The sequence below is a fragment of the Dendrobates tinctorius genome, unplaced genomic scaffold, assembly GCF_039654945.1.
Source record: "Dendrobates tinctorius isolate UK_male_01 unplaced genomic scaffold, ASM3965494v1 ptg000038l, whole genome shotgun sequence".
NCBI lineage: Eukaryota > Metazoa > Chordata > Amphibia > Anura > Dendrobatidae > Dendrobates > Dendrobates tinctorius.
The window spans coordinates 5,796,538-5,813,941 of NW_027361706.1; the positions used below are offsets into that span (position 1 = coordinate 5,796,538).

General features: G+C 42.8%; 1 protein-coding gene across 7 annotated transcripts in view; it reads left to right on the plus strand.

The window, feature by feature from the left end:
• Window positions 1–17,404, plus strand: part of ERC2 (ELKS/RAB6-interacting/CAST family member 2) — a 1,295,684-nt gene that overhangs the window by 396,802 nt on the left and 881,478 nt on the right. For all 7 annotated transcript variants that reach the window (XM_073574140.1, XM_073574143.1, XM_073574147.1 and 4 more), the window contains 3 exons: window positions 7,247–7,384; window positions 13,138–13,278; window positions 15,757–15,897. In XM_073574140.1, coding sequence (XP_073430241.1) covers window positions 7,247–7,384; window positions 13,138–13,278; window positions 15,757–15,897 — 420 coding nt within the window. The remainder of the gene's footprint in view (window positions 1–7,246; window positions 7,385–13,137; window positions 13,279–15,756; window positions 15,898–17,404) is intronic.

Consider the following 17,404-nt stretch of genomic DNA (forward strand, 5'->3'; position numbering starts at 1 on the left):
ATAGATGCAGGTCCAGTGGTTGGACTGTGGATAGGTGATAGTAGCATGTTTTCAGCAGACAATCATTTTAAAAGTGTGACCAGATTTAAATCAATTCTGTAGAGAGACTAAACTATAAATTGCCTAACACACTTTGATTTTTGATTCCCATCTACCATTTTAATAACATTGAATTTGTATATGGTACTTTTAGGGTGGGAACAGGGCATTGTACAACAGAAACCGGTATCATATTGAAATTTACAGCATATCTTTAACACTAAACATGCTGTTAGCGGTGTGCATGTTATAAAGCCGAAAGAGAGGACTATTTATTCTGGGCATTTGTCTCCGTGGGTGGTCTCACTCAGTGGCACTACAATTCGGTCACAGATTGGACCGCCCACTGGAGATTGTGAGTTATGAGTCCAGTGGGTGATCCCACTCGGTGGCACTCCAAATCCAGTCATTGGTTGGGCATTCTGGGCATATGAGTCTAGTTGGGTGGTCTCACTCAGTGACACTCCTAATCAGTCACTGATTGGACCACCCAATGGACAGTCTGAATTTATGAGCCCAGCAGGGGTGGCCCCAGTTAGTGGCTTTCCAAATCAGTCACTGATTGGACCACACACTGAACATTTAGGACTTATGAGTGTAGTGAGTGGTCCCACTCAGTGGAACTCTAAATCACTCTCTGATTCAACCACTCACTTGATTTCTAAGCATAGAAAAAGCAGGGATTTATTATATTACAAATTCCATTACAAGTTGTATTGAGTAATTTCTCACAAAACAAGATATATTCTCAGTGTCCCCACCCTATAACACATTTTCATGGTGAAGAACTTTCTTTAAAATACTCCTCCCAATTACAAGATCTCTGGTTGTAGAAATGACCTTTACAAAACAATGTTAACATAAAAGTAAGTCTGTAGCCCCACAACATTTGCTTTACAAGGAGTGGATCCATGTATACTTCAGCTTTCATCTACTAGTGCCGATGACCTTAGATACAGGTCTATGGAACTAAACATCCGACTCCTCAATTTCCCTGACTTCCAACTCCGACTCCACGACTCCAACTCCACCGCACTGCCTCACTACTGAGCAGGTACATAAAGTGCAGCACAGATTCATCTCCACTCAAAGCCGAGATCCTTAGATCAGGCGTAGAACAGATATTTATTGGACATTTTATAACTTTCTCAAATTATTTTGAAAATATTTACAGCACATCCTGCATTGTACTCCTGTACCCAATTTATTACATATTTTAGGTGTCTGAGTCTGTCCATTTTATTCTGATTCCACCAAAATGGACACCGACTCTGACTCCACAGTCCTGCTTAGATGTCTACAAACTTGCCAGAATTTATATGAATATTTTTTCCTCCTTTTTTTGCTATTACTTCATGATTTTCATACTTTGTCCTTAGTGTATATAATGGGCATTAGACATATTTGTATAGACTCTATGGCCCAACTGGCAGGAGCTAGGTAGCTTATTCGGAAAGTGAGTCAACCTCTCCCTGGATTATCCTGTGTCATTTGTGAAAGGTGGAATCTGATGGGATAATGGTAATCCTGATGTATTGTGCCCTGTAAGTACTTCTTTGTAAAGGAGGTGTCGATTAGAAGAGAATGCTCTTTACAGGGAAGTTAAAGCAGGATGCATGGCTGATCCTGTAACACAAGAGAATGGGAGTGGTGTCTGAATATTAAACAAGCGATGAAAATGTATCATTGTAATATATTGGATAAGCGCTGACTAAATACAAGAAACCTTCATGAATAAAATAATCACTGCAGAAACCATATGGTAGTTGTCACTCGCCACTTTAGATACTTAAGCTATTAAAAATTATTAAGTCCAACAGAAATCAGATTCTGTGTTTCCATTCTTGCGCAAAGCGTAGAACACAATGAATTTCCATGGAGACATTGTTTTTCCATGAGAACCTTCAATATATTTTTTATCATGGCAAAGCCATCTAGTTAACTAATGATTTGAGCTCAGGTTCTGATTTTTTAAAGTTTGTTTTCAGCCTAAAAAAAATCCTGTATGTAATTTAATGGCATTCGGCTCGATCTCAAGCCACGACCACTTGATGGATGAAGGAAGATCGATCTTGTACAAGCCTGGATAGGTCTGCCAGGGTCTTCTCCATCATTATCTTGATATAGTATCAAGCTATCAGGTTGCTGGTTTGCTCTTCGCCTTGTTCCTTCTAATCTTCCAACCATGATGTCCTCTATTAATTGCTCTCTTTGTATGATGTGTCCAAAGTATGCAAGTCATAGTTTGGTGATCCTCGCTTCAAGTGTCATATCTGGCTTGATTTGTTCCAAGATTGATTTGTTTGTTCTTCCAACCATTCATGGTATTGATAACATCCTACTTCAGCATCACATTTTGAAGGCATCGATTCTTCTTCAGCCCTGGTTTCTTTATTGTCCAGGTTACACATCTGTATTTAACCACAGAAAAGACCAGACTATGTACGAGCCATGTTTTCATCGCCAGTGAAATGTTCCTCGATTTGAAGACCTTGTCCAGTGACTTCATTGTTCATTTGCCCATAGCTATTCTCCAGTTGACTTCCAGTGTCGTCGCTGCATTTTAAGTGATCATTGATCCAAGTGGGTTGAAGTCTTTGACAACTTCCAATTCGTCGTCAACCATCCTAAATGAGTCCTGGCATTCCTGGCAATAGTAACGATCTTTGTCTTCTTCGTGTTGAGACGGAGTCCCATGTTCGATCTTTATATCTTGACACTCTGTAACAAGTCCTTCATTCCATCTACGCTTGTTGCTGTCAACACTTCCCAGCTTCAGAGGCGAACTGCATATGACTGGAAGTTCAGAAGATGTCTTCCGGTCATGCGCAGTGTGCCTCCGAAGCTGAAAATCGTACACACAGCTTCAGAGACGCAGTGACGCTTTCCAAATGAGCGATATTTGCATGAGCTGGCGATGAGGTCAGCTTGTGCAAATTATGTTATCATGCCCACAAGGGTGCGATAACATGGAAAGAGGGCTGGCTAGTTTGAGGCAACTAATTCCCCATCGACTGGTCAAAGCCCTCATTAGCTTAGGAAACATGCTTTTTAAAAGCATTTAACTGAATTACATAATGCAAGGTTTGTTACACAGGGAGTGTAATCATACAAACATGAATGTCGCTGGATTGGAGGGCATGGGGGACTTGACAGGTTCTCTTTAAGATTGTTGATGATTCGTCCAGCAATTTTGACTTTCTTTTATTCAGCAACCCCAGCCTTCCTGAAAATAGCTTTTGCGTATGAGGTTCAGATGATTTTGTAAAGCTTTTTTCAGCTCAAAAGCCTATACTTCAATTTGCTTAAAGGGAACCTGTCAAGCGGGAAAATGCATGTTAAACTAAAGGTATGGGCAGGATGGTGCTTTGATACTGATTTAATCCAAACCTTTAGTGTAAAAATCTGCAGCCTAGTTTATGTTAAATCATCATGATAAATTTTGATTTCATCATCCCTTCGAGCTTTGGGACGGGACTGTGGGTAGGGTGTTCGGGTCAGAGGACTCAGCCACGGCCCCTTAGCTTCCTTCATTGTATTTATCATCTTCGTCGTTTACATTTTGGGTTGGCGCCATCCTAGCTGTGGATGTCGCTCTTGCAGATTCAGTTGGTGGTGGTCTTCATGAAAATGGCATCAGCGCATGCACCGATCGATTTCCAGTGGTCTTCAGTAACATGGCACCGGAAGGTGGCACATATGCAGAATGAAATTTTGGCTTGTTAGCGAGCTGAAATCTCATTCTGCGCATATGCCACTTCCAGCACCATGTACCTGAAGCCCGCCGTAGTTCAATCTGCGCATGCGCTGGTACCATTTTTATGAAGACTGCTACCTGCTGAATCTGCGTGAGCGACAACCACAGCTAAGACGGCGCCACCAAAAAATTTAAATGAAGAAGCTGATGAATACAACAGAGGCAGCTGAGGGGCTGTGGATGAGCCCTCTTAGCCAATGACTCTACCCCACAGCCCTTCCCCGAAGCACAAGCAAAAAAAAGGGGCTGGCGCTCCTGTGTATGGGAGTGTTGACTGAGATGGCTGTCAACTGAATGATTGATCGAATTATCAGCCATGCCAAAATACATCTAAGGCCGGGGTCACACTTGCGAGTGTGATGCGAGAAACTCACGTGAGTCTCTCGCATCAATACCCAGCACTGCCGCCGGCACTCTGGATCGGAGCATTCAGCTGCATAGAAATACATGCAGCTGCTGCACACTCCGGTCCGAGTGCTGGCGGCAGTGCCGGGTGTTGATGCGCGAGTTTCTCGCATCACACTCGCAAGTGTGACCCGGGCCTAAGATGCATGGCCAGCTTTAGCCCAAATTGAGAATTTTCCTGAAATTGATGTACAAATATATAATTCTTACTTGGTTGCACAATCCTATTGTCTTCTAGTCCTCCGCGTGTTGACTAAGGAGAAACATGTTTTTTTCATTTTTTTCTGAGAAGCTTGACCTCTGAATTGTATCGTTACTTTGGAACACAAACATTCAATTAAAAGGAGGAGGACTAGTTGGCATTCTTCCTACCTTGTAAATCTTGCTAATACTTTTGAATAAAGCAGGTATATATTCTATTTTAGTAATGAAACACATCGCTCCTAAGACTATGAATTCCCAGTCTGCGCTTTTGTTCCAGAACCTTGAAAGACAAGACTCAAGATGACTTTGATTTCCTTGTATCTGCAGGAGCGGGGGCTGGCAGCCTGGTTTGATTTCAATCACCTTCCCCCTTTGTGTGTTATGTACATCGGGGATATGTTCCTGCTGTACAGTAACCAAATTCTTGTTAGACGGTAATTTGCTGTTCATTATCTACTCGTCCTCCTTCTTCTTTGTTAAACACATGTCACTGGAACACTGGAAACATTCATGCCTATAGATCAATCACTAAACAGCAGTATTGGGATTTTCCGATTTTTTTTTTTTATTTTTATTTTTTTGTATTTGTTGAAACTTTCTTTTTTTCCCAATTCATTGCAATGGTTAAATGGTTTGTTCTTTTGATAAAACCATTTTTAAAATATCCTTTTAGATCATTCTGAATGAATAGAGGAGGTGCCCCCTGTTCATGTGTTCTCCAGAGTGAAAAATGTCAGGAGGACCCAGCATGTCCATACATTATAGGGGATAGACCACTGATTTCAATGGGATTGTCGGAATTTTTCATTTGCCCTTTGGCAGCAATGTAGGTAAAATCAACTCTTTATGTCTGTCCAGGAAAGATTACCCCATTAATCCCTTAAAAAGTGTATCTCTCCTCTATAAAAATTTTATGGCTGTCCGTAACTTAAAGGATGAACACTGGCTCTAAGCCCGGTGGGTTCAGTGTTGGCCGATCAGTGGTCTGCGCCTAGAAAATGTGTGATAACATCGTGTACCTCAGTTACTTGACGACTGAAGGCTGATATCACAAGTCTTGGTGTGCAAAAAAAAAAAAAAAAGATAAATTCTGCAATAATTATATTGGTTGCTCCCTAAATACAAGTTCTTCTGTATCAGAGAGGACTGTAATTGAAAGTGGCACTAAAAAAAGCTCTGAAATGTCAAGACGGAAAACCCAAAAACTGACAAAAAATAAGATGCCATATTACAAACTAGATAGAAGCCGTACTGCAATACTCGGTAAGCGTGGTGCTATAATACTCAAGGATTGAAGTGGTACTATGGTGCTCAGGAATAGGAGTAGTACTATAATACTCAGGGATAGAAACGGTGCTACAGTACCCAGGGAAAGAGCGGTACTACGATATTTATGAATAGAAGCTGTACTACAATACTTGGCGATAGGAGTGGTATTACAATACTCTGGGATAAGAGTAGTACTATAATACATGAGAATAGGAGCGCTGCTGCAGTACTCTGGGATAGAAGCTGTACTATGATACCTGGGAATAGGAGCGGCATTACAATGCTTGACGATGGAAAAAGTACTACAATACTCTGGGATAAGCGTGGCACTGTAATACCTGAAAATAGGAAGCGGTACTACAATACTCTGGGATAGGAGCGGTACTATAATTCTTTGGGATAGGAGCGGTACTATGATGCTCTTGGATCGGAGCGGTATCATTATACTTTGGGATAGGAGTGGTATTATAATTCTTTGTGATGGGAGCGGTATTATAATACTCTGGGATAGGATCAGTACTATAATTCTTTGGGATAGGAACGGTACTATAGTACTCTGGTATAGGAGCGGTACTATTATACTCTGGGATAAAAGCAGTATTATAATACCTGAGAATATGAGCAGTACTATAATACTCTGGGATAGGAGCGGTACTATAATACTCTGGTATAGGAGCGGTACTATTATACTCTGGGATAAAAGCAGTATTATAATACCTGAGAATAGGAGCAGTACTATAATACTCTGGGATAGGAGCGGCACTATTATACGCTCGGATAAAAGCAGTACTATGATACCTGAGAATAGGAGCAGAACTATAATACTCTGAGCTAGGAGCATTACTATGATACCTGGGAACAGGAGCAGTACTACAATATACGGGAATGGAAGCTGTACTACAGTATTTGAAGATAGGAGCACTACTACAATATTTGAGAAACTAGGAGCTCAAATAGGGTCTTATCTGAGAATAACAATTGTCAATTAAATTATGCTTACTTGATAAAGTTAGAATAATTGAAACTGCAAGGAAAAAAGCGCAATAGGGTCTTATCTGAAAAAACCAAGAATTCAAACAATAAAATATACTCACCGTATATAGGAGAGTAACAGGCATAAAGAAACACGGTCAGCTTGCTGCACATCCAAATGACCACGCTGTGGCCATAAATCTTCAGATTCACTAGTGGGATTTTTTATGGATTAAACGTGCGCTGCCAGACCATCATTCCTCACAAGTTGTGTGCTTGATATATTTATTTCCCAACGCGTTTCGAGGTCATAAAAACCTCTTCCTCAGGGGATGACATGTCATCCCCTGAGGAAGAGGTTTTTATGACCTCGAAACGCGTTGGGAAATAAATATATCAAGCACACAACTTGTGAGGAATGATGGTCTGGCAGCGCACGTTTAATCCATAAAAAATCCCACTAGTGAATCTTACTTGATAAAGTTGTGTGACACACAACCATAATATAGACACAAATCCTTTGTCTTTTGAATAATTAACCTGTTTAGTTTTAAGTATTGTCGTACTTTTTTTCCATCTTATCACTGTTTTGGGTTACAGATTGAAAATCTACAAGAACAGCTAAGAGACAAGGACAAGCAACTTGGAAATCTGAAAGATCGTGTGAAATCACTCCAGACAGATTCCAGTAATACGGACACTGCGCTTGTAACTTTGGAAGAGGCCCTTTCTGAAAAGGTAATCTATTGGACGATCATAAACAGAAGAACAGGAATTGAGGCTCCGCTGCCCAAACTTAAATTTTTGTTGTGAGTAGTGCCACATGCTGCCACTACTGGGATCACCTGATCACTTTTTCTGAGAAATAACTACAATGGGGGGAGCTCCTTCTAGGGGTTGTTCTAAGTACTTTCATTTGCTACTATCTAGTGATGCCCAAAAGGCTAGCTCTAGAGTTTGTCCTCTTCCTCTCCAAAAAGGCTATTTACATCTGAAAATGTCAAAACAAATTTTGGGATGTAAAATCCAGTCTCGGAGACTCCATTGGACAAACACCTTCTCTACCACAGATGAAGCCTTTCAAATGATTTAAAAAGTTATTATTTCCATTTTCTAAGATGGGTATGTAAGCAGGTTACGGGATGCAGTGACGCAAAGGAAGGCAGCGCAAGGGTTAACAATATAACAATTTAATTGGCACAATAGAAAAACTCCTCCAGGTTAAGTTGAAAAGAGAAAATGTAATATAACAACAGTCCAATTATCAAACTTATCATGTCCTTAGGTTCCTCAGCCGCAGATGATCCGTTGGGGGTTGTAGCACTGGTTACGGCCGGGGTAGTGTCTGCAGATGGGGTCCCACAAATGACGGTCCAACTTCTAGCAGCAACGGGCGGTCTCCGGTTTTACCCATTGAGCCCCTAGTCCATAAGCCTGTGCAGCCAAAACAAAGAGAGCTGCAGCAATCCCGGAATCAATCGTGGGCTGATGTGTGCTGTCGGTCAGAGGGGACCGCAACCTAGTGTCCTGTAGCCGGCCCATGCTTCTTTGCACATGCGCGGTCTTAATTGTCACTGGGCGCACGGCGCTCTCTACACTCACTGTCCCGCTGGAATGACCCCTGAGATGTCAGCTGCAGTACATCGCAGCACTGAAGCTCAGGGTGCGGAGCTCCCTGCTCACCCTCCTGCATTCTTCCTGATGGTGGGAAACTTTGACACTTTGCGCACTTTCGGCTTAGTTTCCGCTTCACGCGCTCCCCCTCTTTCCGGGTTGTGGGGCCTGTCTGGTCACCTATTCCTTTCCCCGGGCAACATGGGATGCAGCCTCGACAGTTCTGGCCTCGGCTCAATGCAGGTACCCACAGCCCGGTCTTCCTCCTTACAGGTACATTTGCAAAATGCATGCAAAAGTAAGCAACTTTTGGAATTTACTCAACAATGTTGATGCATTTTCCCACAATCTTTTTTTTTTTTAAATTTAATTTCCAACTGACCGAAGGTAAACTGCTTACAAGCTGTCCTCTAGTGTGCTTGGAAGAGCTGCACGAAAGCTGGCTGTGATCACTTGAGCACATTGTTAGCGCCTCATTCAGGCCATAATCAGATGTACTGCACTCCTAGTGCCGCAGAACCAAAGCTGTCTCATATAGTAGCATCGGGAGCGTAGTTATGGCCAGCAGTGTGATAATGGTCTGAGCTGTCAGTTAGTCAGGAACACCCGCCCCACAGCAATCAGGAAGTTGGGAGGCTGTGGAGCTGTGCAATCCTGAAGAAGATTGGATTAACCTTTTAAGTTGTTAAAGTACGCTACTTATTTCACCACTTCCCAGCATACTTTACTCCTGACATAGTCTAATGGATTGCCAGCACTAAACTGATAGCCCACCTCTTTGTTGTGCTTTTTTAATGGACAGGAGTAAAGTAGCAGAGAGACAAAGAGCTGCCCCCACTTCTTTGATAGACAGAAGGACCTTCCTCAATTATGGTAAGGACTAAAGGTCTTTTCACACTAAACGAAGCACCAGTGATCCAGACAACTATACGACCTTGTCAGGATCGCTGGTGCCTCGCTACATGATCGCTGGTGAGCTGCCAAACAGGCAGCTTCACCAGCGATCAGGACCAGCGAGGACGCTGCGTCACTTAGTTACCCAATATTTACCTTGGATACCAGCTCCCAACACCAGCACGCAGGTATCCAAGGTACACAGCGGGTAACTAAGCACCGCGCGTGCTTAGTTACCTGATATTTACCTTGGATACCAGCTCCCAGCGTCTGCTTACAGCGCTGGGACCTCGCTGATCATTGCTCTCCCGCTGCCACACGCAGCGATGCGCGCTGACCAGCGGGAGACTAACGATCAAAAAACGGCCCAGGACATTTGTGCACGATCAGCGATACCCGGCGGGGGGCCGGTTGCTGATGCATGTCACACACAGCGAGATCACTGATGCATCACAAAATCTGCGATCTCGCTAGCGATCTCGCTGTGTGTGACGGGGCCTTAAGTCCTGCCTCCACTTCCTGCAGCAAGAAAGAAAGTGCCGCCACCACTTCCTGTAGAGAAATTGCCACCCTCACTTCAAGTAAAGAAAGTTCCCCCCTTTTCATGTAGAGAAAGTTCTGGAAGCATTTCCTGTAGATAAAAAGTTCTTTCCTCACTTCCTACAGAAAAATAAAGTCTTGCCCCCACTTCCTGTAGAGAGAAGGTTCTGTCCCTACTTTCTATGGATAAAATTCCACCAATACTTTGTGTAGAGTGAGAAAGTTCCATCCCCACTTCCTGTAGAGAGAGAAATTTCTGCCCCCATTTCATGTATCATGAGAAAATATAACCCCACTTCTTATAGAGAAAGGAAGTCCCACCATCACTGGAGCACAGGTCTTCTAGTTTTGACACTGTGGTGTCAGGCATTCAGGTATACAGGTGTGCAACCTTTGAAATTTGCTTGAAACACACATGCAATGATGTGAAAAAGTGTTTGCCCTCTTCCTGATTTCCTGCCGTTTTACATGTTCGTTACACATAAATGTTTCAGATCACCAAACAAATTTTTAACTATTTGACAACGATAACACAAGTAAGCACAAAATGCAGTTTTTAAATGAAGGTCTTAATTATTAAGGGGAAAAGAAATCCAAACCTACAGGGCCCTGTATGACTTGATGCATTGGAATAAGAAATACAATGTATATCATCTATCCACTGAACAGATGATAAATGTGTGATCACTGGTGTTCTGGATGCTGAGAACAAGGTTCCCAAAGTCCCTCGTGTGAATAGAGTGATAGTGAGCATGTGCGACCACAGACAGTAAATGGAGCAATGGTCGCACATGCTCAATATCACTTCATTCAAACAGGGGACTTTGAGACACCTTGTTCTCGTAGGGGTCACAGCAATCTTATCCACAGTGATCATATATTTATTACCTCTCCTGTGGATAGATGAAAAATATTGTTTATGGGACAACCACTTTACATTTAGAATGCACACCTCTGCTTATAATCACGGGTAATCTGGACCTAATAAGGGGAATTACATGCACGTTCAAATCCTTGCCCTTGCTGTCAAAACATTTTTCTGACAATAAATCTGCAATTTGTGAATTTACCTTAAAGATAGCTATACACTTGAGACTAACAAATTCCCCCTGATTTTGGCAGCATTGCAATATACAGATTTCAAAGAGCAATAATTTACTGACTACTGGGAGTCTGACTGCTGGGACACTCAGGGATTGTGACAAGGGGGCTGATGCATGGCCCTATATAGATTAGGAGGAGGTTTGAGATCAGGACCCGTTGAAGCGCTGCAGCACGAAACGGCCATAGTCCATACTTTGCACATTTCTCCCTTGCCGATGCCTACATATTCCTGAATAAATCCTTGAATTTTTGAATGGTGAGTGTGTGGAGCCCCTGAGGGTTCAGTCGCCACAGAGGTACTGCACCTCCTCCTGCGGTGTGGTACCCCACCATCCAGGTAAGGTGGAGACACTTAACCACGCTCCAACACCTGCATCCCACACAACATAGTAGTGTAGCAAAGCACCCTTTGGTGGCTCCCTGCTTGGAACACGAAGCATGCTGGGAGGCGGGTGGAGTTTAGTTTGCACTCAAAAGAGCGGGAAGAGTTGAGGATTTTAGTCAGTCAGTCAGGCAGGCAAGCAGTCTGACAGGGAAGTGAGAGAGAGCAGATCCCCTGAGCGGGATGGATGAAGGAAGTGCTGCAGCCAACCTCAGTGATCTAGGTCCGCTGGCACAGGGAAGAGACATTAGCACGAAAGCCTGATTCTCCATATGAAAGAAAGGATTGGACGGAACGTAAGGAGAAAAGGAGACTAAGGATTAGGGTTGGAGGAAAGCCCGTCCCAAGTTCGCAGCGCAAGGCCGGGGTCCTGTCCCTGAGGTTGTATGGATACTAATGGTCTCGCAGCAGACACCGGAGGAATAGAAGTTGTCACCACTTTATTCCCACACGAGACTTGAGGGCACAACAGCAACGATAGTGAGCCGGAACTTAGTAGCAAGGAGTTCCCGAAGCAGGCTACAGCTGTCTGCCGTACAAGTAGAGTTCATAAGAACATCGGACAGGAGGAACCCCAGTGTAACTCAGTGCTGGAGTACTTCATTTTAAAGGCACTATAAGAGGAGACGTTCAAAAAAGGCACATGTTGGCGGATTGTTGGAAGGGAGTACTTCATCTTGCCTGGGGGTTGATTGAGCTCCTGACCCGGAGGACACAGCACGGATGCGGGCACCTGTACCTCAACAGACTGTGAGTAAAGCTTTGGAACGACATGCCCTGGTGTCCTCCACTTATTCCTGCATCAACCTACTCAGCACTACTACATCCCCTGCGCCTGACACTACACCATCTACATGTCACTTCACCTACACTGCCCTGGGACTACAGCCCTGCCTGTGGAGGGCTATAGCATCACTGCTGCACCCCACCATCTGTCCCAGAGGATCTGTCTGCAGCGTTGGCTTAACATCTTCATTGCCGAACACCACGGGTGGCACCACGAATCACTTATAAACTTTCTTCACCATAAGCACACTGAACAACCCCCTTTTACAATGGAGCCCCAGGGCCACGGACCGGGTCACTGCTGCCGTGACAACTCCCGTTGAGAAGATCAACCGGCCCGGTACCGAGTACCCCACTACCCTGGCGCGTGAGGGCGCTCCAAGTGCCATCCTTCTTTTCTTTTCACCTGGATCTTCTACATAGTGGCTTTTTGGATTGAGCACCCGTTCTATGTGGGGTGGTATTGGCATAATTTAGTGGTGTGATATTGGACCTCTTGGTATGTTTTCTGAGGTTGGGTCGACGCAGCAGTGCTAATTTTTTCTCTGCCTTTTGGAGGTTGAGTATGCACACCTCTGTTCAGTTCAATCCAGTACTGCTGGAGTCAGCCAAGTACAGCGCTCGGCTATTTGCGGCATTCATATAGTCCATGAATGGAGATGAATTGTGTATGATTAAACTGCAACTCATTGAGACAAGGCTGGGGGTGATGCAATGGTGAGCTGGTCCTATCCATATCACCAATTTTTCATTTTCCTGTATGGTCCTTGTCCTTGGTGGTAAGTAGTGCTCATCTTCAGTCTAGTGTGACCGGTCTGCTACATTTGTATGCCACGGAAAAGTTATTTATTACATTTGTGCCATTTAGATGTTCACTTCCTGCAATATGCTATGAAATAAGACTGTCAATTGTGAATATCGTCTTCCATACGTCTAACTTATTGATACAGAAATGAATATTGAATTCAGTATTGGTTCTGCCGCATTTTCGAGAAAGGTTAGAATACATGTAATATGTGACTAGCTCAGAGAAGGAGGACTTCAGCGACTGAGAAAATCTATACACTTCCACTAATTGCCGCCCTGTGATTAGACAGTTCTACCAAAACTGTTGGAAGTGATTATCTGATAATACTTCATCTATTTCCTTCCTTTTTTTTTAATCTTTTAGGAGAGAATTATTGAACGTTTAAAAGAACAAAGGGAGCGAGATGACAGAGAGAGACTAGAAGAGATCGAAAACTACAAGAAAGAGAACAAAGATCTAAAAGAAAAAGTCAACAGTTTGCAGGCGGAGTTGACGGAAAAAGAGGTACGTCGCACAAGGCTATCGAAAATACAATGTTACTTTCAAGGTCATAACTAGAGTCCTATGGTCCCAGAGCAACTTTTGGACCTTGTCCCTCGATCCACAAGCACAAGGTTATTGCTTGGATGCTTGGCCCTTGTGGCCCATCTAAGGTCTATAAAAATATATGTTCTGTCTCCCTAGAAAAAAAGAAACAACTCACAAATAGAGATGTGACCTTTTTAAACCTATTTAGTTTCTGCAGAATGAAAGCAACCGAAAAACATTATTACTTCCTAACTTGGCAGTGCCGTATATTGCACTTCAGTATGAAATGTACCATGCTGTAATACCCACAACAGCCACTATGAGGAATGCTGAGTTGAAATACCAGACATAATGACTACGAAGAGTGTCAAGCTGTAATACCATGCAAAAAAAATTAGGAATGTGGTGGTTCAGAGTCTGCGCTGCCCAATGGTTCTAATGTACGACCACACACGAAGGTGAAGCATGAATGCGGTTTATGTCAACCCGATTAAAGGTCTTCAAACCTGTTCACCAAGACCAAACCACAATGAGTGAGAAATTTCTTATGGTGAACTGTGGTGAACCAAGGTCAACGCTACACCATGAGGTCACCACAGTTCATTGGCCCGGCTCATACTGAAGTATGCTGTGAACACAGCCTCAGTGACCTACGGTAACCTCGATGAATTCACCGCTAGTCACTGACACTTTGCTTGCAGCAGCTCATTCTCCCATGGTTTTCAGGTTTTCAGCCTGAACGGTCGCATCTTCGCATCGCCCAAATTGAAAACCAGTTATCGCAGAAGGTGGATTACGCCATGAGACAGTATGTCGGACAGGTGAGGGATATTGTTGTTTTTTATTTTTTTACAGGATACCAGGGCTCCAATTCACTGGGTGTTAGGTGAGTATTTTTGTTTATTATTTTCTGTTTTTTTTGCAATGGAACAGGGCTTCTATGGAATGGGCGTCAGGGAAGTATAATTGTGTTTGTTATTTTTAAATAAATTTGTAAAATGGTGTGTATGTTTATTTCAAATAAAGGTCTTTATTCAGGGTGTTTTTCTACTGACCATATGACTATGGGGTTAGTAATATATAGGCACCTTATCTACATTACTAACTGCTAGGCTTAATGTCACCTAAAAATACAAAGGTGATATCAACCCCACAAATATTAACCCCACTTGCCACCGCCAGAGGGCAAGTGGGTAGAGTTGGGCAAAGCGCCAGATTTGGTGCATCTAATAGATGCACCTTTTCTAGAGCAGCTGCAGGCTTCTATTTGTAGGCTGGTGGGACCAATATTCATATCCCCTTATCAGCTTGAGAATATCAGCGCCCACTGTCTGCTTTAGCTTGGCTGGTTGTCAAAAATGAGGGGGACCCCACACCAGTTTTTTAAATTAAATAATTTAAAAAAACGATGTGGGGATCTCGCTATTGTTGATAACCAGCCATAATAAAGTGGACAGCTGAGTATTGCAGCCTGTAGCTGTCAATTTTGCCATGCTGGGTATCAAAAATAGAAAGACTCCACGTTATTTTTTTTATATTAATTTATAGCAGAGGCACCGGCTGATGAATACTCCCATCAGTCGTGCCTGCTCTTGTTGTTATTAGCAGCAGCAGAAATAGGATGATGGGAGTAGTACTCTCCCATAAGGCCAATGCCTCTGTGACTGGAGGTAAACTTTTTACCGCTGGTCACAGCTGCTGGCTCATGCTGGCATCTGACAGTGTGGGAACTGCAGTTCTCTGACCTACGGTAATGATCTTACCACTGATCCAAGTCAGTGTTTGCTGTGCTGTCGTGCATATGACAGCGTGGCAAACAGATGTTGAGGCCCCCCCATTCATCTGAATGGGGTACGGGTACTGTTGTGGTACCCGAACCAAACTTTTTTTTAACTTTTTGACCGAAACCCCTGGGACCCCAAGATCCAGACGTTTGCCTGGTGCTGAGATGTAATAGTTTGCCTGGTGCTGAGATGTAATATAAAGCACTACCACTATTAGGAGTTTTGAGCTGTAATACCTGGCATTAACACTATGAGGAGTGCTGAGCTTTAATACCAGGCACAAACCATTAGAAGGAGTGCTAAGCTGTAATAACAGGCACAACAACAATCAGAAGTACTGAGCTGTAATACCAGATACAGCCACTAAGATGAGTGTTGACTGTAATACCAAATACAACCACTACAAGGAGTGTTGAGCTGTAATACCAGGCACAACCATTAGGAGGATTTCTGAGCTGTAATGCCAGGCACAACCAATACCAATAGTGCTAATTTATCTAGGAAACGGTGAAGGGGTAGAGTACTGCAACCTTCAATAAGCTGATGGGCTATGGCGCCTAAAATCAAACCCACACCAGTTTAATATTGATGCCCTCCCCTAAAAATAGGCTATTTGTATTTTAGTACTAGTGACTATTTTATAGGAATGAATTCTTTATTTTCTCCATAGACCAGCTTGATTGATATGAAAGAGCATGCATCTACTCTGGCTTCATCAGGACTGAAGAGAGATTCCAAGTTGAAGTCTCTTGAAATGGCCATCGAGCAGAAGAAGGAAGAATGTAGTAAGTTGGAAGCCCAGTTGAAAAAGGTACGTAAGGCATCGTTGTATGTAGCACGAGGTGGCATACAACGAGTTTGGAAATTTTCAGATAGTACAATTAGGAACGACTGCTTTTACCGCGCTCTGCAAAGCTGCAGCTGCATCAAAGCTTTCTTTGAACTCGGGGAAACAACAGTCATGTCAGCAGTGGTGATTGGAGCTTGGGAAAAGTAAAACAATAGTCTATCACAGAAGTTGTATACAGACCCCACGTTATTGAGCCAGAGAGGGCTATGACACTTATCTGAACCCAAACAGATTCTAGTTACAAATCAAAGTCTGTGTGTTTCATTTTTTTCCAAGATCGAGTTTTGCCATCACGTTGCCAAAATTGAACATTTAGATGAGATTCACTTAAACTTCTGATTTAATTTTTATTTCATAGAACAAAAGTACGAAAGAAAATAAGCAACTTTGTAATATATCTTATGAGACAAATTCACTTTTTTTCTCCTCCTGAACTGATCTTTCACTGTCAATTCAAGGGCAAAATCTTGTGAAATCTATATTCAGTGAAGATAGATTTTCCTATTACTTAAATATGAAATGACAGTTGGTGCTTTTTAAAATCCTACGGAGAGGGGAGGAGCTAGAGGCCAACATAGACATTCTGCTACAAGTTCTCCTGATCCAAAAGTTACAGTTCTCCATTAACCTCTTAACGACCAGAGGTATTTTTTGGTTTTGCATTTTCATTTTTTGCTCCCTTTCTTCCCAGAGCCATAACTTTTTTTAGTTTTTAGTCAAAATGGCCGTGTGAGGGCTGGTTTTTTGTGGGACGAGTTGTACTTTTGAACGACATCATTGGTTTTACCATGTTGTGTACTAGAAAATGGGAAAAAAATTCCAAGGGCTGTGAAATTGCAAAAAAAAGCAATCCCACAGTTGTTCTTTGTTTTGCTTTTTTTACTAGGTTCAATAAATGCTAAAACTGATCTGCTATTATGATTCTCCAGGTCATTATGAGTTCATAAACACCAAACATGTCTAGGTCCTTTTTTATCTAAGTGGTGCAAAAAAAATTCCAAACTTTGTTAAAAAAAAAATTGCGCCATGTTTCGATACCAGTAGCGTCTCCATTTTTCGTGATCTCAGGTTGGGCGGCTTTCCGGCCCGATGGCCGGAAGTGTGTGTTAAATGCCACTGTCAGAGTTTGACAGTGGCATTTAATGGGTTAATAGCCGCAGGTGGACAGCTGACATGAGCCGGGAAAGATGTGGGCTCGCCACTGGAGCCCACATCAAAAGGAGGGAGTCCGACATCGGCGTAAATTTACACCCGATGTCAGAAAGAAGTTAAACTTGATGAGCCTCAACTGTTTCTCCCATCTGTATTCACTGGAAACACATTTTAGAGAATTTTCAGGATGAGTGATCAGTCCAAGAGGAGAAAGAAGCAGATTTCTCTGATAAAATATATTACAAACGTTCTTATTTTCACGTGTACTAGTGAGTCATGATTAAAAAAAAATAAAATGATGGTTACTCTTTAAACT